This window comes from Centrocercus urophasianus, unplaced genomic scaffold, assembly GCF_019232065.1.
Source record: "Centrocercus urophasianus isolate 14NV4802_14NV808 unplaced genomic scaffold, USGS_Curo_1.0 seq_73, whole genome shotgun sequence".
Taxonomy (NCBI): Eukaryota; Metazoa; Chordata; class Aves; order Galliformes; family Phasianidae; genus Centrocercus; species Centrocercus urophasianus.
Window position 1 is genome coordinate 7497480 of NW_024885344.1, and position 26209 is coordinate 7523688.

The 26209-nt window shown below is 45.3% G+C and overlaps 1 protein-coding gene across 2 annotated transcripts in view; it reads left to right on the forward strand.

Moving 5' to 3' along the window:
• The first annotated feature begins 5648 nt into the window (after positions 1-5648).
• CREB3L2 (cAMP responsive element binding protein 3 like 2) overlaps positions 5649-26209 on the forward strand; it is a 73224-nt gene continuing 52663 nt past the window's right edge. For both annotated transcript variants that reach the window (XM_042837744.1, XM_042837745.1), the window contains exon 1: positions 5649-5763. In XM_042837744.1, coding sequence (XP_042693678.1) covers positions 5659-5763 — 105 coding nt within the window. In that variant the 5' untranslated portion in view covers positions 5649-5658. The remainder of the gene's footprint in view (positions 5764-26209) is intronic.

Sequence of the window (26209 nt, forward strand, 5' to 3'; positions counted from 1 at the left end):
TTACCTGGCAATTCCTGCTCTTTATTGGCTCTTCTATCTCTATAGCAAGTCAGTTCAACGTGACACATACTGTTTGTTATTTCAGTGTGACCCCATATTGCTCTCCAACCTTAAAGTCAGGCTTTCTACTCTGAAATCAGAGCACAGCTGAGATGGCAGCAATGATTGCCTTTGCTGCTGCACATGCAGGTCCTGGCCAGTGCTCTTTTCAGTGCTGAAGGGCTCATTCTAGTCTCTGCCTATGGCTTAGGATGAGGATAGTGATCTAAGTGCCAACACAGAAAATATTTGCTCAAGGGCTTCCACTTTACTTGCTTTTCCAGTTCTGCTTAAAGTCGCTAATAAATTTTTAAAGATTGCTTTGTTGTACGTGCTGCAGAGATTATACATATCTATTGTGAGAACATAGTGTTTGGAAAGCCATGCAAGATCTTGAATGTTCATCACCATTTGGTGTTAGGGCAGGTTTTACTGAGTGACAATGCATTAGCAAGAGGCAATAGTTAAAACATACTCTTGCCATCAGTTATTTTTTGCTGTATGTTTACATTCTGTCTGCATTGCAACCATGGGGCAAAGTTAATGCATAACAATAGTTTTGGTAATGAGAAATAGTGTGAAATCAACCTTCATAAAGCATTTTGTTCATCTTTTATTGCTTGTTGTTTTCTCTGCAAGGGAGTGTTAGAATGGAATGGTATCTACTGATTTAAATACCTTGTTTGTGCCTTGTTTATACCTTGTTTATAGCTAGGCAAAGAGTACTTTTCCATTTTATTCCTTGGTGAATGGCATTCATCTTTTGATTGTTCCTGCTAACCTCTTGTGTAAACTGGATTAGGTAAACCCTGATTGCTTGCATCAGCTGGGGCTTTTATACATGTTTGACCTTCAAAAGGAATTTACTTTATATTTTTATGAAGATAGATTGGAAGAGATATTAAAAAAAAAAAAAAAAAAATTCTTTGAAGTATTTGGAGCATTTCTTAACAGACCTGGGACAGAGCTACTTTGGTCAGTGAGGCATCTCGGCATCATTCAGTTGTTTCTTCCAGTCTGGTATAAGGTGGAGGAAACCCTCTTCTGAGCTTGTTTCAGTGGCTGTAGTGCTCTGGTTTGAGAACACTGTGGGCACTGTGCCAGTTAAGAGCTTTCAAAATACAACACAACGAGAAACGTTTTCACATTTAATTAAGGCTGAGCAGGTCTGAAAACAAAGATACAGATACCCTACAATTCATTGAAACAGGACTTTTGATGCCTCTGGCTGAACCAACTTATTTCATTTGTTTCAGGGCTCAGTTTCTGAGGACAGAATAACAGCATGAATCAAGCATGGCTGAGAGCTTGGACTAGTACAGAACTGCATGAGCTTTTTAGCAGCTGGTACCTGGTTTGGCTACTGATACGGCCACCAGGTTGCACCCTGCTGACTGCACAGTATCAAGGGTAGGTGTCTGAGCCCTGTCCCTGCTCGGCTGTGAAGATTAGGGCTGCCTGTGGAAGCTTGGTGAAATCTCATGCAGGGAGGCCTTGAATTGTCAAAGGCAGGAAAGCTGAATTAGTGCTTTGAGAAGTCCTGAGGTGCAGGAGGGAGGAATGTTCTGGTAAAGGGTTCTTGTATTTCTGTCAGTGTACTGATTATGTGGTTTCGGTAGTAGGCTGCCTCCAGTACTGGTAATCCCACATCTTTCACAAGTATTCATGTCAGAAAATGATTATAATGCCAGGATTTTGAGAAGAAAACGGCACTGTTTTCAATCGCACCTTCTATTTTTAACTGAAATTTCTGTGGTGGGAGCATTTTTTGCAAAATAGTTGAGTCTATACAGAGCTGTTCAAACCAGGGCCTGTCCCATTTTCCAGTGGTGGTGGTGGTAAGCTGCTTCACACAGTGGAGATGTCATTTACACAACAAATTTGCTTTGTTAGTGCTGCATCAGTTGCTGGCTAGTGCAAGTAATGTGTTTACACGTAACAATTACGCAAAGAAAACAAAGCTTCACAGGGTTTCTACAGAGATATTCACTTGTGGGAAATGCGTGTTAGTGTAAGATTTTTCTTCTCTTGTTGCTTTATTTCCCAGATAAAAATCAGCTTAGTACCGTACTTAGCAATTTCAGAACAATCTCCAGCAACTGCTGTGATTAGAAACTGACAGCCTGGACATTCTTTTTTTGTTGTTCCTAAGCCTGAAGTTTGTGCCTTTTGCTCTTTAAGAAGCTAATTTTTGCCAAAGGAAGTCACCTTCTCAACATATGGTCATTTTCTATGGTGGCTTTTAAAGGGTAAGATCTTTTCATTTGTAGCTATCCTAAAAAAAAAAAAAAAAAAAAAAAAAAAAAGTTGTAGGCACTGTTGCTATTTGTTCTTTTCTTGTTGGTTGACTTTTAAAACTTATTTGAACAAAATGGCTTTAGAAAATGGATGGTTATCTTGATCCTGGTTGTCACAAGTCAGGAAAATGTCACTTGTAAATATTTAATGAGCCTTTGTGCAACTGACCTGATCAAGTACTGGGTAAGGACACAGTAATAGGAGCTGGGCTTCTGTAACCCGGATCTGTGAGGAAAACAGAGCACCTTTCCTTTGCCAGGCGTTCTGTGATTTAACTTATTTGCTTACATTGTAACTCACTTTTTTCTTTGATATTTAAAGTAAGTTTGTAAGTAATGTAGGGCTCATTGTTTGGAGCCCTACATTAACAGCTTCCTCCTCCTTAGCTAGTTTGGTTTTCTGTGTGGTTTTTCACTTGGGGTTTTCTGCTCCTTGCATAAAGGAGACAGAATACTGAGTAAAAGAAAACCAAGCTCTCCCCACTTCCCCTCAGCTGCATCTCTGCAGACCATAAAACCCCACCTTTTCATCTTTATGCATCTTGACACAGTTTTTTGCATTGTCCCCCTGTGTGGGAGAATGAGTTTGAACACAGTTGAGAAGTCTATGGTGACAGAAATGCTCACAGAATTAGCTGCATTGGAACTTAAAACTGCTACTAAATTATCACAAAGAGGAAAGTTAAACAGCTTTGATTTTCAGTATGCTAGTAACTATTGAAATCTACATTTTTAAATCCCCCAAGGAGTACAGGGAAAAAGGAGGATAGGTGTACTTGCATAACATTCTGGATGTTTTTGTGGTGCTATGTGTTTTCAGAGCCTATGTTTCCTGGTGCATTGTCAGCTTGTGAGCAGTAACATACAATGCGTGAGTGCCATCGCAGATGCTGATTAATACTTTCTGGGAAGAGTTAAATTTGTCACTTTCATCTCCTTTCTTGATGCCTTCTACATGCTACCAGTTTTTTTTGTTTGTTTGTTTTGTTTTGTTTTGTTTTTTTAGCAAGCCCAAGCATAACTGGTTCTGCAGCACAACACTTCAGGGTGGTCTACGTGCCATTAGTTGCCCCCATGCAGGCCAATTGGCTGTAGTTCCTCATGAAGTCTCAGGGAATTCTTTTAGAAACACTGAAACTCAAGAAATGAAACACAGCCTTCAACACTGAGGTAATAAGGCTGGCAAGGGATGTCTAGTTACCTTTTTTAGCCAGACATCGCCTAATGTCTGGCTACTAGTTACCAGTGTCTGGCTACTAGTTACCAGTGTCTGTCAGTGAATAGCCCTGGAAATGGGTCATCTCTATGTATTGCAGTATTTCTGTCTTTGATGGCATATTTGGCAGCAGTATGTACTGCAACAGCAGCTTTTCCTCAGTACTGGTGTTACAAGAAAGACCATAGAGAAGTGCAGAGGGTAGAGGGACATGATTTTTTGTGACAAAGGAAGTGTGGAAAACACTTGGGAAAAACAGCATGTTGTTTGCCCAGTGTGCCTAATTTCCTGTCATTTCTTTATTACCCAAGGGAAAATGACAGAATTACTTACTGTACAGCTTGTATTTCTTCCTGAGAAATTTGTTAGGATGAGAAATTTCAGATTGGCCTTTATGAGACCCTTATCCTCTGTGTTTGGAACAGATAAAGATGCAGTCACCCAGTCTCCACCTTCTTCCTTTTTTAAAGTGGCTTGTATTTGGTTGACCAGGCAAGGATGACTGTCTAGTCACAGCAGTATTTTCACAAGTGTTTAATGCCAATCAACAGAATGAGGAAGAGCCTTTTGTTTGGCTAGTTATCATGAGGCTGCATAAACTTTAAAAGCAAGAAAAATCCAATGAAAGCATGGAACTGACCTTTACCAATTTCACAATCTATGCCTCAGGGATGACACGATGTAATTGCTTTGACAAAAGAGCATGACAGTGCCAGGATGCACGAAGTGTGTACCTCTGGCTGGCCTTGCCAAAGCAGTAGGTACCCATTTCAGTGTTACGTATTTGGCTTTGGGTTCTCAGTGCTGCTGGGGGCATACCCTGGGTTGACTTGTTTCACAGTAACTTGCACTAACTCCCTCTTTGCAGGAGAGCTTTATTTGTGGCAGCTGGGGATCTTCCCTTCGTGTGTTCTTGACCAAATAATGCTGCCTTTGTTAAATTAAAAATGAACTTTCTTCTTTCGCTCAAGTCAAAACCAAAGAGATTAATACATCTCAAAGGGCAAACCCTGACAAAGTCACCATTATTCCTCCTCTTCTCTTTGCTGCTGTGCCCGATGGGTGATGGCAGGCTGCAGAGGGCTCACCCAGGCCCTGTGGGGAGGGTGGGGAGCTGACAGCGCAATGGCCTGTCAGCAGATGGAGCCCAGGGGGACGGCGGGGCTCTGGTTACAGCTCGAGCACAATGTGGGATGGTGTGCCAAGTGTTGGGCTGACCCACAGAGAAAGGCTTTGAGCGTGTGCCAGGACCTGGAACTTGGGCTGAAGAATCCCCAGCCTGTCGTATCGGAACCGTGTGCCATCCTTTGTTTTTAAAGGACAATGAAATGTCAACGTTGTCCCAGTCTGGCATGGAACCAAGGTTAAAGTACCAGAATTCTCTATGGATTGGGGTTCTCCTTGCTGCTGTCTGATTGGCACTGGGGAAGCAGTGCCGGGCTGTGAGCAGAGTCTGTGCTGCTGCAAATGGACTGGCTGCACAGAGATTGAAGGCACAGTTAATCTAAAAGCATTCTTCTGGGATGGGATGTCCTGAAAGATCTCTAACAGACACATGAGCTGTACTCAGCAACACCAAACTATGTATTTTGCCCTCAATGCTCTCTTTTCAATTAGATAAAGAGGTGAAGGGCCTGGCGGACTTCCCGCACCCGAAGCTGGACCGCATTCGACTCCGTACACGGCGCTAACCGGGGCCGTAGGCTCCATAGGGGCCGCGGCCGTTCCTCCGCCCACACGAAGTGGGAGGGCCGCCTCACTCTGGCCGCAGTCTTGTCGCTGTCTCATTGGCTGTCTTGCCCGTCGCTCCTAGGAAGCCCCGCCCACATTCCCCAGCTGGATCCGTGGGGCCCTGGGGGCGCAGAGCGCCGATTGGGGCGCGGTCCGCCGCCCCGCCGCGCTCCTTAACCCCCATTGGCCACGTGGGCGGCGGGGGCGGGGCCTAGCGGGGGCGCGGCTCGCAGCTGGCGGGGGCGCCCCGCCCGACCCGGCACTCCTGGCTCCGGCGGGGAACGCGGCCTCGGAGCGGCGCCGGTAGCGGCGGCGGGCGGCCCATGGGAGTGGGCGGCGCGGCGTGAGCTCGGGCGCGGGGCAGCCGGGGCCGCCATGGAGGTGTGCGAGAGCGGCGAGCAGCCGCCGCTGCTGCATTGGGATCGCAAGCTGAGCGAGCTGTGCGAACCCGCCGACCCCGACACCCTGCTGGGCCACACGGTGAGGAGGGCAGGGGCGGCCCGGGGTGGCGGCTTCAGGCCGGGCTGGTGGGCCCTGCGCTTGTTGCGGGGGTTCCGTAACACTGACTTCGGGAATAATGGCTTCGGGAGCTCTTGCGCTTTCTTGCACGACGTGCTGCTCCTGTTAGATCCACCGAGTGCAATTGGATGTCGGGCGGTGACTTTTAAAGACCCACCAGGAGCTCTTGGCTGTGGAAGGCCCTTCCTTCAACAGCTGTGCTGCGGTGGACCTTTCTTTCCTTCCTCGACAAGGCAAGGAGGGGTGTTGTGGTGAGATGAGATGCCCTCTGGGTGCTCCAGCCATGCCATGTGGTTGGGATCCCTGGGAGAAGAACCATGAGCCCACTTTTCTCCTAGTTCACAATCTCCTATTCCTTTAATTAGTGCCCTGAAACAGATCTGGTGCTTGCGGCTGTGGTTGTACACAAATGTGTCACTGTCTTGCTTTGGGGAGCTGTGACTTGGTTTCAAGTGTTGCTTGGCAGACAGAATGCCCCATAGTTGCAAACAGGGTGGCTGTCCCACTGCTGTTGGGAGTTGGAAGCACCAAGTGCTACCTTGAGCTGTGTTCACGAAGTCTGCACTGACATGGGCTGTGAGCCTCTTTGTTGGGAGCCACTTTCTACCGTTTATGTTTGTCTGTATGGATTTTGGCTGATTTTCTCCTTAGGTGCTTATAAAGAAAAAACTTCTTTAGGGGCCATCTTGAAGTGTAATAAAAAGCATGTAATCAATTTAGCTTTTGTTGTTTTTGGAAGAATTCCAAGAGAAGCCATCCATAAAGAAATATCAGTGCAGCAAAGCACCGTGGATAAGGTGGATGTAGTGGGGTGCTGGGAGCTTCAAGGGGGCAAAAAGAAAGCTTTCTGAAATGATCACTTTGGGGGAAAAAGCACAGATTTCCACACATTGAACTTTATTTCTTCTGCAAAACGTGTGTTGTTCTGCACGAAGCAAAACAGTGTGCTTGACATCATGAAACACAAGCTCTCCATTTATGTCTGGCTAAAGCTTCATAGGATCATTGAAATGAAAGCAACAACAAAATCAGTAAAAACCACCACCCAAAAAAAAGCCCTCTAGATGAAACATCTGTTATTCTCCTGCCTTCTGCTTTCAATGTGGGAGGACTTGTTTGACCCAGCTGGTTCTGCTTTGGTTGTAAGCTTGTTTGCTGGTGTTACTGAAAAGAAAAGGATGAAGGGTGAAGAGCTGAGCCTCCTATGTGCTGTCTGTGGCATCTTCTGGCCCTTGCATGATTCTAAGGTGCCTTGTAGCTGTGGGTGCAGCAGTGCAGCTGTTGCTTTGCTCAGAGATGCACGTTACCATGCAGGATGGACCAGTACTGATGCCTACGGATCTCAGTCCTTCAGCAGTGTGAAACTGGTGTCCTGGTGTTAGATGTGGGTCTGTCTCTGCCACATACCAGGGTGTGCCAACCCTTCTGGATGTGCTTGGGAAGAGCCATGAGGTCCAGCAGTGCAAGCAGGGGAGGCAAAGGCAGAACAGCTGGTTAGCATGCATGGCTGCAAGAACAGGGATTCACTTCCTTCTGCAGGCAGACCTGTGTGTGCACATAGATTTCGGGGGGGGGGGGAGGGCAGTTGTGTAGCTAGCTGTCTTTTGTGTATTTTAAGTTAAATTTTAACCTTTTAACAACCACAAAGGCTGCACATGGTATGGTGGATTTGAAGCCTATCAGGCAAATGTGGAAGTATGCATATACTTAAAAACTCAAATGCTTCTTTAAGCTGTTCCAGCCTAATTACCAGGGCTGAATTCCAGCCTTTTCCTTTCAGCTGGTGATTCAGCAGTACAGATGTGAGGAGGTGCCAGACAGTAATCAGCTACACTGGGAGAAATGGGGACCTCAGGGGACTCAGCCTGGGATGGAAGGGTCTCATTCAAGTCTGTGTGCTTTGCAGGTGTACTTGCATGCTAGATAGCTTGGTAGCAGGTGTTTTTTTTTTTCCAGAGTGGTTGTGTTTCTTGTGGAAGAAAGAACAGGATTGGACAAGAGGGAATGGCCTCAAGTTGCACCAGGAAAGGTTTTCAAGTTGGATATTGGGAAAAATTTATTCTCTGAAGGAGTGGCAGTGCATTGGAACAGGCTGTGCAGGGTGGTGGTGGAGTCACCATCCCTTGAGATGTTGAAGGAAAGGGTAGATGTAGTACTTAGGGGCATGCTTTAGTAGGGAAATATTAGTGGTAAGTGGGTGATTGAACGAGATGATCTAAGAGGTCTTTTCCAACCTTAATGATTCTATGAAAAATGTTCTAAGAAAAGTCTGAAAAGCTTCCCAAGGGTTTGTTCACGTATGATGTTGTCTGCCTGTAATCTTCAACTCGCCTGCAGCTTGCTAGGCTTGTGTGTGGGTAATGTTGTACCCTAGCATTTTGCAAGGCATTATTATTGGAAGTTTTTTTTCTTTTTCCTGGCAGTCAAGCAGTAAGGGAGCACACAGCCTGCTGCAGCCTGGAGGGAGCAGAAGCATGACAGGCTGCAGGCTCCTCACTCCCTTCTCTGCTGCCAGTGAACCCTCGGTAGGCCCCAAGCAGGTGGGCTGGGGCTGTGTTCTGGGCTGATCTGCAGCAGATTTTTTGTCCTTTCCCAGCATTTTCTGTCTGTTTTTAACACCTTAGCTACTGGCTGCTTCCAATTGAAAGTCACCCAGGTTGCATACCCTTGAGCAGGCCTGACGTTGGAGTGTTGGAATGCCCCAACCAGCACGTCACCAGTGCCATTTTCTGAGAGGCATTAGAGCTCAATGAAGCTGCTGCATCAATGATGCCACTCCAGGCACCTCACCCTCGGACTGCACATGCAACATGAACATTTGGGTTGGTGGCTGCATCATCACCTCCCCATTGGCCCTGAGAGCTCAGTGGTGGCGGTTGTCATCTGAGATGGGTTGGGAATCTTGGAGCCAGCCTTCCTCCTTCAGATAAAAATTGCCCATTGCAAGCCTCTGAGCTCCCTAGGAGCCGACGGTGACTCATTTCCTCTGCCACAAAAACACCACTGGCTGTTGCTCCGCATGCTGATGATTTCTGCAGAAATGGGGCATCTGAGTGAGCTGTGGATTGCCTGCAGTCTTCAGAGCCACGGCACTGGTGACGTTTAATTGCAATGGAACACAGCTCTTTGATTTTACAGTGTGTATTTAGTTAGAAGTTGTGGTTAGCACACAGCACGTGTGGCTGTGGGGCTGGCTGCGTTTTAATCTGTGGTGGTCGCCTGTGCATAAGGTAGCTCTGTAAAACCCGGCATCTGTACAGGCTAATCCTATTTATTGTTTCGTTTTATTTTGGTGGGGAAAAGGTAATTCATTTAGTTGAAAGTGGGGTTTAGCCTGCTGCTTGCTAACAAGGAAACTGAAATCTCTCATTTTTCCATCCCTGTACACCTGCATATGGAGGACCAGATGGCTAACTTGAGGTGGAAAATGTGTAAAATCAGTACGTCCGAGGATTATTGCCAAACTCTTCCAGCAGAGAGGAGAAAAACGTGAAAGTGAGATTTTATTTTTAAGTAGTTTGTATACAGAATTTGTGCAAAGTGTTAAATTTTGAAAATAACTCCCCATATGAAAAGCATCAGGGTCACAACTGATTAGCAGCAGAACAACTTGTACTTGGTGTTCTGCACCAAAAAATCATTTTTTCCCTTTCGTGTTTTCTTCCAAAATTTAAATACAAATATCATTCCTGTTTGCCAAGAGACGTGCCAGCTGCTCGTAATGGATTTAAACAATCTACAGTTTCTCTCAAAGCTGAGATAAACACACATGTGATGCTTTGGAACTTTTCTCCTACCCTCATATTTTCTGATAGTTGAATTAGAAAAATAGTGGTATCGAGTTGCTGGCTCGTTGCATTTGGATTGTCTGTAACTGTATAGAGAAGAGCTAGATCTGCAGTGAGGACAGCAGCTGGAAAAACTGTTAGTCTGTCCTGGGACTGACTTTAAAGCTTGGTAGATTAGAATGCGCCAGTGTTTAATGTATGAAAACACTTCTTTTTAGGAGCATGCATGTCTGTGAAGAAGGCAGATTAGCTGTGAATCCAGCTGGGTCACACAGCATGGTCTGAGGATGCTGTGTCCTGCTGCCTTTCCCAGGTGCTGACCCCAGCTACAGTTGTGTACAGTCACCTGCCTTCACTTTGTCCCTGTGCAGCGAGAGCTGGTCACCCTTGTGCAGACAGCAGCAAATAAAATAAAGATAAAATAAGTATAAACATAAATCACATAGGTCTGAGGCCAGCATGCCATCAGCTCTGGCTGTCTGTCTTTGTCTTTGCTTCTTGTTGCCTGGCTGTCACCTGCAGCATCCCCTGCCTGCTGCAAGCACTGCCATCTCTCTGCTTGGCTGATGTGGGATGGAAAGAACTGCTGCAGGAAAACATCACTAGGTGAGACTTAGCAGTTAGGGGTAGCCACCTTTTGCAGATGGATTAGCTTAGCTCAGTGACATGCTCCACAGTCTGTACTGTCTGCCTCCCATGAGCTTAAAGCATCCTTCCTCTAAGTTCTCCCGTTCCTTGGTGCAACTTTTCATTCCCCATAGGATATGAATATGGGGAGTATCCCCCTGGGGTCCTCTTGCAGAAGAATTCTGCACCTGGTTTTCTGGGGATGGCACATTTCGTGCTGCTGCTGCTCCCTGAATCATGCGGGTGAGATGATCAGGGCTGTCTGGATACCCTTTGGCTGTGTTTTTTTTCTGGGTGACAAGACCTGACAGTGCGGTTCTGCACCTGGATGTAACCGCAGGCTGTTGCAGCAGCTGCCTGAGAGCTCATCCTCTTGAAAAATGACTTTCTTGCATGACAGAAAATAGTTTTCAGCAGTAGGTTTCCTGATGCAGCTTGCTTTGTCGCAGCTCAGGCAGGTGGGAATGCTTGCCTGGGGAAGAGACTGGTGGAATTGCATTTTGGGCTGAAGGAATGCACAGTGGAAGTAATCTGTCCAGCTTCAGGAGTGTGTGCCTAAATGTAATACTGGTGAGTGTGGGAGATGTAATGCAGGGAAGTTGCATATATTATTTGATAGCAGTGGGCTGCACTTTGGGAACAAAGGGGGTTACTTGGAGGAGACATCTGCTCAAGGATCATTCATAGGGAGAGGCTGTTTGAGAAGAGCTTGATGTAGAGCAGCGGACAGAACCCTTCCTGCTGTGTATGTCCCCTTTCTGTGGTATGTTTCTGAGCTCTCCATGGCAGGGACAGCTGCTACCTGTGTCCGGGAGCTTTCAAAAGTAGTTTGTGTCTTCAGAAAGCTGAACCAAGTTACAACCTTGATGCTAAATGAGTGCAGGAAAGAAGCAAGTGCTCAGGCAAATAAGGAGTGCTTCCTCTCAGGATGGCAAATTGGGAACCAAAGTAATTGGACAGAATAAAGAAAGGTGAAATGGGATAGACCTGAATTACTAGAGCTGTTTTGTAGCTGCCACCCATCCAAATGTAGCTTACTCGTGCTGCTGACCTTTTGACGCCTCAGCTGTGCCTTGGAAGCTACTCAGTTTTCTTTCCTTTTTTTATTGCCATCTGCCACTAACCAGCTTTCAATCTTCCGTATGCGATCTGGCTCCACTGTGGTGACAAGCAAAAATCTATTGGAAAAATGTGACACCCACTTCATCTCTTTCTTCTCTGCCAAGAAAAAGTATTCCTCTTCTGCCATGCCGAGGCTGGCCCTGTCTTTATCTAATCTGTCTTAATCTAATCTGTTAGTTGTATGGGGTGGGAAAGGGAGACCGTGTGGCTCTTGAGATGCTCTGGGCAGGCCCTGATGCTGAGAGCTTCTGGCCTGAATGATGCTGAGCTCTGATCACAGCCATGAACCAAGGGACTGCTTTATTTAGGGACTGCATTGCGAGGCAGGAGTCTGATGCCTGAGTTTTCTGGATAAAATTCAGAACATCTTAGATGCTGTTCTGTAGCATGATATGGTTATGCTGGAGCCTGCACCGTTTGCTTCAAGAATGTTTGTCCAAACTACTACCTGTTAGGATTGTCTCCTGCCTGTGTTATTTGCTTTTTGTGGCTAACCCCAGAGCCGTAGGTGTGGGCAGAGACCACCCTGCCTTGCAGTCTGTGTGATTAACTCACAGAGCTTTTTGTAGACCCCCCAAACCAGCCAATCAAAAAAGCCCTCAAATCCCAAGGCTTGAGTACTGAGCATGTCTCTGTTCCTTCTTCCTCACACTCCAGTAGCGAATGTTATGTGCAAAGGGAAAAAGACTGCTTTTTATTTTTTCTCTCACTCCCCAACAGGTTCTACTGTGACCTTCAGTGATCAGCTCGCCTGTCTCTAATTTTGTGTGGGTTAACTGAAAACAAGTATTTTCATTTCTTCTAGCACCTGAAGAAATGGTTTGCCTGAGTATTTGTGGAACCAAAACTAAAGAGCAAAACGCAGATGCTGCTCCTGCCTTTTTCACAGCAGAAGCAGCAGTGTGGCTGGTGCCTGTGGGGGAAGGCTTGTGATATAGAGCTCCATGATCTTTGAGGTCTCTTCCAACCTAAGCCATTGTATGATAGTATGGCCAAGATGAGACCTTCACAGGGAATCAAGGGTAGGGCAGGATGTTATTTCTTGATAGCTGGTTTTCTTGAATCTGTTCTTGCTAGTGGAAGTTGGAGACATGGGAAAATATGACATCAGAATGCTTGCTTTCATACCTTATAACATGAGGCAGTGGTTGACTACAGAACATCTGTCTTTGCCATCTCCTGGTGTAACTGGGTGTAACTGGCCTCCTCATCAACACTGGCCATGAGTTTGATTGGGTTCCCTTCCTTTGCCCTCTCTTCTCATCTCTGCCGATTCTCCTTAGGCAGCAGCACAAGGGATCTGGGGTCAGGGCTGCTGCGGTGCGTGGGGGAGGCTGACAGGCTACATTTCTTCCAAGAACAGGCATAGGTGTGAAAGAAAACCAAGCCAAACTTGCCCACGTTAGGCTCTGCTGGATCCTAAGCCTTAGCTCCCTGTGCACTGCTGTGGGGGCTGATCACACTGTGAGGGACATCCGTAGTGGTTGGCCCTGTGCCTTCTGACCAGCCTTAGGGACGTGACTCATGGACGTGTTTCCTCTCCGGACTTTGGAGATCCATGCCTGCATCTCCTTCTGTCCCCTTCTCCCCTGGCACCCTTCTATTTCCCTCCTCCACTTCCAGAAGGAAGCGAAGCTGAGTGTGAGCAGCATGAAGGGCCAGTGCCTGCAGATATCAAATGACAAAGCTCTGGAGTGATCAAGGGAGGGAGCAAGCTGGCACCTGTGCAAGGCCTCCAGATGTGTGGTTTTGTGTGCTGCAGCACTATGCTGCACCCCTGTCTGGACAGCAGCTGGAGGGCCATACTTGGACATGGCTCCCCAAAGAAGCAAACGCTGTGCAAGTTTGCTATGGCAATGCTATGAAGGGTGAATTTTCTGGATGCAGAACTTGTCTTCTCCTCATGCTTTGGTGCTTTGCAATTCCATTCCCAGTTGGTTGTTTTGCTCCTCATAGATTTCAGTGGATGATTTCATTTACTTGTAGAATAGGTTAATTTACAGACAAGGATGACCAAAAGAGAAAGAAAAGGAGATTTAGATAACGTGTCAGGGAGAAATATTTTAACTGAGAGGGTGGTGAGGCTCTGGCACGGGCTGCCCAGAGAAGCTGTGGTGCCCCATCCCTGGAGGCACTCAAGGCCAGGTTGGATGGGACCCTGGGCAGCCTGAGCTGCTGGGTGGCAGCCCTGCACATGGCCGGGGGTTGGGGCTGGGTGGCTTTAAGGGCCCTTCCAACCCAAACTGTTCTGTGATTCTATGAAAAGTATTGCTTCTGACCTTGCCCAGGGTGACTTATGGCCGCTCATTCAGCTGTCCTGATTTTGCACAAAGTTCCAGCTGAATTCCAGCCTACTGTGTCGACTGAAAAAGTTCTGCAGGGAGTCTGCTTGGGGAATTGGAAAAACGGTTTCCTGTTGCTGTAACTTGATTGTTGAGTTGCTGCAAGTATTTTGCAGAATCACAGGGGAGAGAGGGACTGAATTTATGTTGCTGTTTTTTTTTCAGATAGAAACACATTTGCACGACCAAAATCAAAAGAAAAGTGGCACTATAATATTGAGAACTGTGTAGTGAATGTCTTTAAAAAAGAAATAAAAATAAAAAATAAAATTAGAATCATTTCATGCCCAGAACTTTTTTTTTTTTTTTTTTTTTTTTTTTTTTTTTTTTTTAAAAGATGTGGGAGAAAGACATATGGACAACTCTCTCCACAGTAGCTTGTTTGGAACAGCTTTCTGGCAAGATTAATTGGGGATGAAAAGCTTTACTTAGTTTTAAGATGCAGCTTCAGTGTTCATGGGGACATTATGTGATATGGCAGCTAGGTAAGAATCTCTATAAGAAAGAATTGGTAGCTGGAGTAGGGCTACAGGGAATCTCTGGGCTCATTTGATTTGGTGCTTCAAATTGGCAGATATTTGAAGGGGAGAAAAGGAGATTGGAAAAGCAGGCAAGGAAAGGGAATCTGTAGGAACTTGCATCTCTGAAGATGAAGAGACAACTGAGACATTACGCAGTGCAGAAAGCTGTACAGTCCGTATTTCAAAGGGCTATAGCTGTGGAAGGCTTTGCTACTGCCACAGCAGTGATGAAGATGCTGAAAAGTACTGTTTGGGGGCATGCATGGAAACCTGGGCCAGCTTACAGTCCAACTGTGGGTTTTTTAGTTCTTGACACCTGGATATCTGAAAGAGACTAATTGTGGGGAACTCCAAGAAGAACAGTAAAAATAAGTGTCTGAAGTAGCTGGTTAGTGAGGAAAGATGAAAAGCATGAACTCTGTCTTGCTTTGACAGGTGTTTGGAGGAGGATGGGGAAGTGATATGATCAGAACTGTTTATGTTATGTTTGCACTAATATTATAGAGGTTTCTTTCTTGGTTTCATCTTGGAAGGTGAAGTATGTAATGCAGTTTTCATTATCAGTACCAGAATAGAGAATCTGCAACAGCTTTGCTTTCAGCTGTGGTTCTTGTTGCACGCAGGTGATGAGAATCTCTGCGCTCCCAGCTGATCCCTTTATAGCTGTGTGCTTGGAATAAAATTATTGTTGTCACAAAGGGATGTATGAATCTAACGCTGTCGTTATGCTGTTCTTTGTTTGTTTGTTTGTTTTTCCAAACTGTTGATGTTGTCTCAAAAGACCTCTTTTTGCCCCATGTAATACTCACAGGGTAGAGAAAAATGGAGCATCCATTTGAAGTAGATTTAGTAAAGTGCAGAGGGTCGAATAATGCTCAGCTAAGAAAATCCAAAGGGAAAAGGCAGTGGTGGCAAGCCTAAATGCTACAAAACTCCCTGAAACCAATGAATGTGGAAATTCAATCAGCCTAAAAGATCCCAGACAAGTCTGGCTTTTTGACACTGATTTTCTTTGGGTCATGACATCATGATGGAAAAATTGAAAACATGAATTGATTAAGGGAAAGAGTAAGGGGGAGAAAGTATGAACTATACACTGGGAAACCTGCTGCCAAATGTATTAAAAATGCAGAAGGGCTGATACAGGACCATGTCGGTAGAGTAGGATAGAGATATTCAACTCAGTGGAGTTAAATCATTTATGAAAAGTAAATACAGTTAGATGAACTATAGCTTTCATTCTTTGAGATGAAAGATTTGAAAGTAAATGAAATCTCTTTGGAAGTAATTGGTGATTTATCTTGCTCTGTTTGAAAGTATACTACAAAATACATAAGCAATAAAGGGACTGAGTGAATAGACGCTAGAGGATAAATTTGCTGGGTTATGCAAAAAGATAGCAGGCTGGAGGCCTTAATGTTGTGGAAAAAATGGAGAATGAGAATCACTAGCTGGACTTCAAGGCCCAAACAAGAAATTAGGTTAGTGTTTTAGGAGAGAAAATAACTGCTGTAATAAACTGCAAGGATAATTGATCAAATAGTGATTTCTCAATTGTTGCAGCACACCCATGTGCTTCTCTGGAGGTTGTATTTCAATGAAGGGCAAAATATCAGACTATGTAAGAGAGTGCCTCAGGTAAACTTAGTGGACTGGACATGTTGGAGGGTCAGACTGGGAAGGTTTCATAGTCCTTTCTGGCTTTAAATGCTATAAAACTTTATTGCTGTACCCGTTGACTCTGAGTGCTGTGAGGCAGACCATACAGCAGCACACGTAGTGACTCCTTGTATCTGTCCAAAAGCATCGCAGCATTTGGCTGTTCTAAACAGCATTGATTTCAGCAAAATTCAAGTAAATGCTTTGATTGCTTTGAGCTGTTTTGAAGCACTTCTATTTATCGTGACATCTCTTGGCACGTAAAGAAAGGGAACAGCACATGAAACGTGGGAAAGGACAAAACTTTCTGGCAGAGGAAGGCATTTGTCTGAAAACACAAGGTCACCTTTTACATATGCTTCCTTGTTGAAGTCAAGTACCAAAGACTGCCTGGCATTTCCTCTACCTGTCTCAGAGACTTTCTAAAAATGCACTTGATCTCTAAAATGCCATTTTGTCCAGAATCTTTATCCTTGACAAGTAAAAAGGAGCCTGTTCTAAAGGCAGAGAAAAGGAAAAAAGCAATGCAGATGAGACGAGGGAGGAAAAGCCAGTCTATGAGGAGGTACAGGTAAATACCCAGACAAAAGAAGAAAGGTCTCTGGCCTTCATTTTAAAAGTAGACCTAGTGGAAGGTGGCTGCTAATATGATCGCAGCTGTATCGATGGGACCAACCTGTGCCTTCTTTTATAACAGCGGAGGATTTTCATTGTCCCTCTGCCTGTTTTGCTGTGATATTACAAGTCAGTGCTTTCCTCCCACCTGGAGGGAGCTTAAAATCATTGTCTGTGGCAGACCTTACCTTATTGCTGTAGAACCTTGGCATTGTTTTCACGAGCCTGGTAGTTTGCTAATTGGTTTGTAGTCAGTCTCCAGTAGTTTATGGGATACTCCATTTCAGTTTTGGCATGCAGGTTGATACTGAAGGAAGGTGCCTAGAATGTTTGGAAAGGGTGAGAAATGTTTCTTCCTTGATATTCTCAGTATTTAGCCACATGACATACAGAAGCTGCTGTCTTGAACTGCTCTCATAGCATAGTATAATCTCCCCTAAGATTATGCCATTCCCCTGCTTCTTGTTCCCTGCTTGTTCCCTGCCTCCCCTGTTTAATTTGCTTCTTTGAGATGTACTGGAAAGAAAAAGGCTTTTTTCAGCGTGGAAAGCAGGTGTGGTCTGAAAACCTGTATGAAAGCTGTCTTGAAAGCAACAGCAGTCACCAGAGGCATGCCCGGCTTCTTTCAAGCAGTGCCGCTTCTCTTTTTGGCACAGAATGCCTGGTGCACCTGTGGTGTGGGGAGCTAAGCTGAAGTGGGCTCTTCTGGCCTGCTGCTCAGCATCTGGTGGCCTGCTGGAGAATTGCATACAACAGGTTTGGCCAGGAATGCAGCTCCTCAACTTGATCTCGTTAAACTGGCCAGGCTCTGCTGGGTCAAGAAGAGGAGGCTGAACCTATGTATGCTGATGGAAGCCACTGCTTCCACCCATTGGAGTACAGAACAGATGAGCAACCCTAGTTGTTCAGCAATAGCTTATTTGTTGGGCAGAGGAGTGCCCCTGTGATTGCTCTTGCCATTCTGCTGTGGGGAGATGACCTGCAGCAGCAGGGTGATGGTCCAGGATGGGTGCAACAACTCAAGCCACTTGGATGCCTGTAGCCTGAATGTGTGCTTAGCCCTCTCCTGCGATTGACACTTAGTTGCTTTATCTTTGGAAAGCTGCCTTATCTCATTTTTGCTTCTCATATGTGGTGCAGCTGAGCACTTCTCAGCAATAGAAGCAGCAGTGCGCAACTGGCAGATGAGGAACAGATCTCATTTTGGACCAGATGTGCCCATATTGAAACCATGTGGAGGGCTGTTGCCTTCACCGCTGAAGCACCCACGTGGGAGCTGGATGCTACTTGGGCTGCAGCCAGGGAAACGGTGCAGAAAAGATGGAAATAAAAGCAGAAGTGGGATGTAAAGCTTGTTCTCTGTATTTTTCTTTTCTTCTTCATAGAAAGGGATAGGTGGAGGGGGGGGGGGGGGTTAAACAGCTCTGACTTCTCAGAGTACTTGTGGAATGCCTCAGAGGTGACCATTTTCAATGATAAGCCTAAAATGAGCCCTTTTAAGGCACATCCAGGCAGGTGTCCTGAAAATCTGGCTTGGTGCTGCTGCAGAGATGTCTGACTGGAGGTCTGGTGTTGGAGCCAGGCAGATGGAGCTGCGCCAGTTTAGTCTAGCAGCAGGGAAGGAATGTGAGTCAAAGGTCCGGGGAGATGATCGCACCAAGTGCAACAGATTCCAGAGAAATTCTAAACCAGGCAAGGGTGTGGAGAAACCTTGAGGCAAACAGGGCAACAAAGTGGTGCACAGACCAGCCTGTAACTTCGATGATCTGCAAAACATACCCAAGAGAAACGGCTGAGAAACAGCTCTTCAGAAACCTCTGTTGCAAGTGGATGCTGTACTGTCCAGAACATGTCCCTGTGCCACCTTGAGCAATTCCTTGAGCATCCCCCGTTTGTTTGGAGGGGAGGGTGCCTGCTTGCATCACACCCCTGAGCCTCTTCTTGGAAGCTCCACGCAGCCCGCCTGCTTCCAGGCAATGACGCAGAGCGGGGAAGCGGAGCCAAGCCAAACAGGGACGTTCCCTGCTGATGGACTGAACAGCAGTATCTCTGTGCCTTGTGAGCAGTCCACAGACAGGCAGTGTATTTAAATGCTCCAGACCAGTGTTAACTTCTCAGAGTCCTTGTTTTCCTCTTAGTAAATATTTTTTCTATCCCCAGAGGTATGTCCCAGGAGTTTGTTTGAAGGGGGAGGGGGAGGAAGGGAGAAGGTGAGAAGGGAAGGAAATTCTTTTTTTCTTCCTCCCTCTATTGTTCAAATTGAAGTAGCTCTGCCCCATTTAGATCTTTTCTCCACTATAGAGTCATAGAATCATTTGAGTTGGAAGAACCTTTAAAGGCCATCTGGTTGAACTCCCTGCCATGAACAGGGACACCCACAGCTACATCAGGTGCTCAGAGCCCCGTCCAGCCTGACTTTGAGTATCAGCAGGGATGGGGCACCTGCCACCTCTGTGGGCATCCTGTGCCAGTGCCTCACCACCCTTACTGTAAAAAGCTTCTCCCTTGTACCCAGTCTAAATCTCCCTTTTAGTTTGAAACCATTTCCCCTTGTCCTATCTATTACCTAATACACAGTGTTTTTAACTTGTGAACAAGCTTGCATGAAAAGGCCAAAGTGTGACAACTGCAGCGAGTAAAAAGAGCTTCCAGTACCTTACTGGGAAATGATTTAGCTGCAGGATGTAGTGAGGAAGACCGAGGAGCAGCAGAGGGAAGTGAAAGAGACTGAGAAATGTTTGCTGCTTTAACCAAGCCCTGCCCAAGAAGTTGGGTAGTACAGGAGTGTGTTTGGGATTGCATGGCAAAGATGTCGCTTCTGCTCCAGTGTTGCTGGTTGTCTTGTGAAAGTTACTTTGTTTGATTTAATGTATCTTACCCAGGCTCAGCAGCTGCTGCTGGATTACTTTAGATAAGGAAACTTCCTCTATTTGCAAAGTACAGTTTGGAAGGCTCTTCAGAGGGTTTGGACTGGAGGGACTGAGTGAGGACAAGAACTGCACACCAGGCAGTTTGACTGAAGGTGGGAGCAAAATGGAATGGAGGACTCACTCCAGAATGGCAATAAAGACTTCTTAGGCCAACCAGGAGGAAGGATAAGAAAGTGGAAACTGGTTGTACTCTCACTTATGGGTGGAGCTGGATTCTTCTTCATATCTCTAGGATATGCATTGTGTGTTCAGCAGAATCTTAATCTAAAGATTACCTTTACCTTTCTTCCAGGGGTGTATATAGATGCCATTCTGGAAAGCTGGGCCTTCAGCTCAGACCTCACGAAGGCACTGTCAGGAGGTCAGCATTGCTTTCTTTGGTCAAAGGTTGGCTCATAACATAACTTCTAGTGCAGGTCGGCTCAGCCACATATTTTGGTTGAAATGCTGGCTGGGTATGTAAGGAGGATAAAAAGAAGAAAAAAAAAAAAAAAAAAAAAAAGTTGATAAAGGATGTTTTACCACAAAGTAGTGCAAATCCAAGAAGGTCCAAGTGTGATTCCCCCTTCTCCAGAGGCTTCAAGGGGTGCACTCAGCCTTGGCAAGAAACATTCAGCTGTCCACTAGTGTATTGTTTTTGTTGAAGATATGTGGTATTTTGGAGAATGCTTCTGTAATTTAGGGAAATTATGGAAGCATGCAGTCCGAGACAGAGCATATCAGAATGCTGCATAGTATGGAAGTCTTTCTAAAGAAGAAATGTGATCTGATAACTATTTATTAAGCTAATTCCTGTTACAAGTTTGTAGTTGTTGCTAGCTGACCCTGATCCTGTAATGAGCTGGAATGACAAGGGAAGTATCCTGCTGTTGAATATAAGGCACTATCCGAGTTGCTCGTCTGTGTTCCTCATGCACTGTGTGTGGATTATGTCCTTGCTCAGAAGACACATATTTGGTCTCTGGTGGGAGGGCAGGAGCACTAATGCTTCTGAAACAGTGACATCCTAGCTTGTCATGCTGTGTAAATAGTGAGGGAGGGATTTGTTAGTTCTCGGGTACATCTGTGGTGTGGGAGGGTGGTTACAGACTCGGCGGGCTATGGGAGGGTAGCCGAGTGAATATTTTGCTGCAGTTGTCACAACTATATATGGAAGACCAGTAAAAACACTGCAGTGGTCAGGCTGCTTACCAAAAGAATCTCAGCTGAATTTTCTTTTCTAATTGCTTCAGCATGTCTGGCTTGTTTCTGAAGTAAGAAACAAGTCAGGTATTTTGTTTTTGATGGATGGCAAATGGTCTGGAGAGCAGCAGATAGCTCAGCTTGAAGCTGTCCTTGGTGATCAAAACATATTTGCCACCTAGTCAAGTCTTTTCCAATGGAATTTAGGAACATCATTGGAAGCAGATATTACCCCCAGTAGGGAAGGATGACACACGCATGTGCACACTTTGCAGGGAGCAGTATAGCTGGTGTTCTCCCAAGACTTGTGGTGGCAGCCTTGAGAGTACAGCTTGTAGGACTGATTCTGCTGATTAAAAGCAGTTCTGACTGCTCAACCCATCAGGGGTTTCAGAGTTGTGGTAAGTAGCCTGCAAAGTCTTAACAGGCAGTTAAATTTCGTTGTTGCAACATATTAAGAGACAGCATGTTCTGATCAGGACGCATCACAGCCTGAGAAGCTTCGAACTGATCTGTGAGCTCATAGGGAGAGGGGACCAGACAGTGGTCTGTGAGAAAGAGTCATTTATTCCAGAGATGCGTTATGATTACACAACTAAAACTTGGAAAATACGTTTTTTTTCCCTCAAATCATCGTAAGATGACAGTGCAGTGAAATTGGTCTTTAAAGTGGTTTTCACACACAGAAATTTTGAGAAGTTTTTAACAGCCATCAAATCACTCATCCCATTGAATGTCAGAGTTTATTCATTGCATGAAATCTTTAAAGACGTTAACATCATACAAATTTTGGTTCTTTCTGGAACTGAAGAGGGGACACGTGGGTACCAGCCTCATACATACCAGGAGGTAGGTTTACATATCCTGGTACAGGGGTACTCAAGTTCGTGTTTAATTTCCAATGCCAAATGCTGTTCTGGTTACAAGAAGTCACTTGCATCCCCATATCTGGAAAATAAACACTAGAGTTTCTCAGTGGTTTGTTTTATTGTATGAATACAGAAAAAGAAGGGCTGCCCATATTATTGAGAAATATCATAGAATCATAGAATGATGGGGGTTGGAAGGGACCCTTCAGATCATCAATTTCCAAACTCTCTGCTATAGGCAGGGATATCTCCCTCTAGACTAGGTTGCTTAAAGCCCCATCCTGCTGCAAGAATTATAGGTCTTATTTTTGCTTTCCTTTACTGTGAAAAAGGCAGTGGACACTGCCATTAAGTTCTGTGGACATCAGCCAGAGTGAGCTATTTGTTGCAATTACATCACGAATTATATCATCCTTCACACCTGTAAAGGGAGCTGTGCTTTGTGCAAAGCAATGCTATTTATAGGAAACAGCACCAGGTTTCTAGTAGCTATAAGGGTATCTCCCTTAAGATTCTTCCAGTCCCCTGGTTTGACTTCTCTTAGAGGAAAATGCCTTTTGATCAAATTATACGCCCTTTAAGAGGGTCTGCTAAGCAGTTTGCCTTGCTTGGCAATTTGGTGGGAGCCAAAGATTGAGCAACTGTGTGTGCAGGAGCTGCTTTCTTCTGGCACCAAACCATTGCACAGACAGTGCTTCTGCAGGTTGTGGATTCAGCAAATGTAGATGAGCATCTGCTTCCAAGGAGAACAAGCCCTCCAAGTTTGACTAGGTTTTTACCCTCTTGTCAGTTAATAAGTTTGTCTGTTTGTAATACTTTCCATGAGCTATGTTTCTTCTGGACTTGATGACCTCATAATGAAAAGATTGCTGGAAGGATCAAAGTCTGGGGAGTGCTACAGCTAAAAGGCAAATCCCAGGTGCAGCATAGTCTGAGTAGAAATCCCCCGTTGAGGCAAGCTGCCACTGTAAGCAGTGCAATTTTGAGAAATGGATGGAAAAAAATGCCTTTTTTTTCTTGGAAAAACTTGAATTATGTAGCACTCAATGTTTAGGCTGCTAGTGAGCAGCTGTGAGAAAATCATGGAACTGTGTTGGTTATCTACTTGGCTTCTTAAATTAGATTTTTCCTGATTAACCACACAGGTCTCGAAGGTAAGAATCATTCTTAGGAGAGAAAGCAAGTGACAGTGTGACTGTGGCTCTAGTCAGGTGTGCTCTTCTTGGAATACCAGACCCATTCTTAAATCTGCTGGTGTAACTGAACCTGGAGGAGCTCCCTCGTGCTGCTCTGCAAAGATGATCTGCATTAGCTTGAGTACTTCAGTAGGGAACATCAAACCCAGCTTGACAAAATTGGATCAGAGCAGTGGATGTGTGGTTAAACTGTTGTCTCCTAGGGTACAGTGACCTCTGGGAAGGATGGTGACTTAATCCAACTCAGTTTCTGGCAAAGGGACACATCATTGCAGATTATGCTCACTAAATAATTTTATTTTAGATTAGTGATGGAGCAGTGCAGGGATTTTTTTGGTACTTCATGGAGTACCAGTGCTGCAAGATGCTGATAACCTGAGAAAGTTGGACATCACCTATTGGTGAAACTGATATTCAGGTCAAGATGTAAAAAAGCTGCATATTTCTTAACTCTGTCGGCATCTGAAATCTGATTTGATGGCTTCAGTACTGGGCTTTGGACAATCCTCTTGTATTCAGTTTGAGTTTTGATAATAGAGCTGGAATATCTGAGTAGTTTGCATGTGATTGCCTGGATTTGTTTGGTTTTCAAGATGTGCTCTCACGCACTGCGTCTGGGCCTCATGAGCTGCTAGAAGACATGTTGCCAAACTACATTGCATAGCTTGGTATTGTTAAAACACTCTTTGACACATGCTAGATTTTCCAGTAAGGTTTTTCTGCCTGTTCCTTTGGTTTTATTTGTGCTGGTTAGTATAGCTGGTGAGCCACTGCCATAGGCAGAGAAAACTCTGAGAACAGAGTTATAAAAGAAGAATGTTACACAGAAAGGAGGGCTAGGTAAGACTGTTGTCATCTAGCATGGAAGGTGTCCCATCAGAGCCTGCAAGACAGGGCCTATGAATAGGCTGGGGAGCATGCCGCTGCCACAGCCTGCCTTATAACTGCTCCACCCACCCTCATGCACTCTCCACTTAAAAGCGAAGCGCAAAAAAAGAAACCTTGAAAAAACACCCAGTCAGGACAGACAGAGTCAGGCAGCCTGCAATTAAAAAAGCCTGCGTGCTCTGTCACAGACATTCCTGCAGCTGCAGGCCTGTGGGGCGGTGCTGGGGTGGCTGGGCTGTCGGCTGGGATGGCGCATGTCTGGGCCCTGCTGTAGTTGGGCAGCCCTCAGGGGTTGGCAGGAGCTCTGGAGCTCCCGGTGTTGTTGCTCTGTGGGGCAGTAAGATGGAGTTTCCAAATTTCTGCTGCTGCTGCTCACCCCTGGCTTTTGGTGCTGACCCCAACTCCTTGTCTTCATGAGCTGAGTGTGAGCATTCTCCTGTCCTGGAGTTGCTATTGGGATGCTTTCTGGCATGCGCTCATTTGCTTGGCACAGGATTTTCTCACTTTGTATTTAGTTTTCAGACCTCAGACAGGCTGCCTTAATGAAAGAGCCTCAGAAACCTGCTTGAAGGGGAAAGTGAGCACTTCTCCCTGCACTGGGGGTGGTTGTGCCTGAGGCAAAGCCCTGGGGCCGCATGCCGCCCATGCACAGCCCCTGCTCTGTGTGCTGGCTGCCACAACAAACACTCCTGTGTTTCCTTTTGGGTTGGTGGGGAAGGAGTGGACGTTTGTGCCAACAATCAGGCTTTTCAGAGCCTGGGGCTGCTGAGACTCATGTTTGTGTGTAGCTCCAGATGATGTAAATCCAGGGTGTGTAGCATGTCAGGCGTTGTCAGTTCAACACAAAGTGTGAAGAGTGGGCCAAGTGGGCCTTGGGCTCTGCTTGGGAAGGACAGACACCTTGTCTTATCCTGTGGACAGAAATGACAGGGGTGAAGATGTGTTCCTCCCAGTGTGAGAGAATGACAGTCTTGCAGACAGCAGCAGCGCAGGGAACAGGAGGGCAAAGTCATCTCGAACTGGGGCTGTATTTCTAGATTTTTTCCTGAACTTGTTTGTCAGTGTTCTTGGACAGTGATGGAAGGATGTGGGTATCCCAGGTATGGACAGATACCATAAGCAAAAGGCACCTCAGAGGTGGCTTCTCACAAAGTTTCATCCCTGTTCCCAGTATCTCCAGGGCTCGTCTCATGTGGCTTTAGGCTGAAGGAGGTGAATGAGTGCATGACCTCCAGGTTATCTTGCCCAGGATGAAGCTTGGGTATCTCAGCAGAGAAGGCTCGCCTGTGTCTGTTCCTGTACTGGTTGTGCAAGTGGTGTTTGGGATAAGAAAAGTCATTGTCATGGAAATTTACACACTGAAAAGCAAGATAAGGAGCTCTGCACACCCCTCACCTGCTCCCTTGTTGTACCTTTGTGCATCTTTTTTGCCCATTTCATCACCAATGGCCTTAGCCAAATCAGTGCCATAGTTCTCGTAAGTACTGGCAGGCAATCTCTGCGTATTCCTTCTTAACTGCTTTATATCAAAACACCAGCTTCAAAGTGTTCCAGGAAAGCATTTGAATGTGTGAACTGTCTGTCTGATGGGCATCCCATAGAAGTGAGAGATTTCACACAGTTTGGCTAGGTCTGTAGCCAATTTGCTTATTATTGCTCAGCAGTGCTGCATAATAATAGGAAGCTTTATTTACAGTGAATGATGTGGTATGAAAAGTCTCTTCAAGCTTTTATTCCTGCAGTTTTATCTCTGTATATGGCTATCTTACCAATAGCAACAAAAAAATGAATACAGATTACAACACATAAAAAATGGCTGCTTCTCAAGGTGTATCTCTGTTTATTTCCAGAGTTTTTGAACACTGGCTTGCATCAAGATCAGACAAATCTGATTAATTAAAAATGGCTGTAGTGGTAAACCTTTAAAAACACATCAGAATGTCACTGTTTTTATTTGATTGGATTTTTTGGTGGGGAATATGCAGTTTGAATTACTGTTAGCATGGCCATTTAGTCTAGATATATTTCCATGTTCTATCCTGACCTTTCCTGACTGGCTTAGCAAATCTGTTCAAGAGCATAGTTTTGATTGCCACTACATATACTGAAGATTGGAGCAACACCCATGGTCTGTTCCTTCCCTCCCTCCCAATAACCACCAGCTTGTAAAATACCACATATGGTCACTATGCTGGAAGCTGGATGGTCCATTTAAATTCTGTTTGCAGGCTTTGGAAGCATGGCTGACTGTCCCCATAAAGCTCTAACTGGATGCTTGTGTAACGCAATCATCTTGTGGAACAAAGCTATAAGGTCTTTTTGTAAAATGGTCTTGTGAACTCCCTTTACAAAATGTGATCCTGTTGAACATTATGAAGTGTTACTAAGTATTGTTCATTGTGATCTTGGGAAAATAAATGGGACTGGTAGTAGAAAAATATGGACAATAACTCTTTCCAAAGTGGGGTTCTTATTCCTCTATACTGTCCTATCCTTGAATTCTCAGTGTCTGTATATGAGCATCTTGAGACCATTAAGAACAAGTACGGCTGAGCTTATGGAAATCATAGGAATGTTGGCATTAATGCCAACAGTACTCATTTTGACTCCTGCCAAGGACCTGATCTTCCTGAGCCATCTGGGAACTGCAACTTCTCAGTAGAATCAG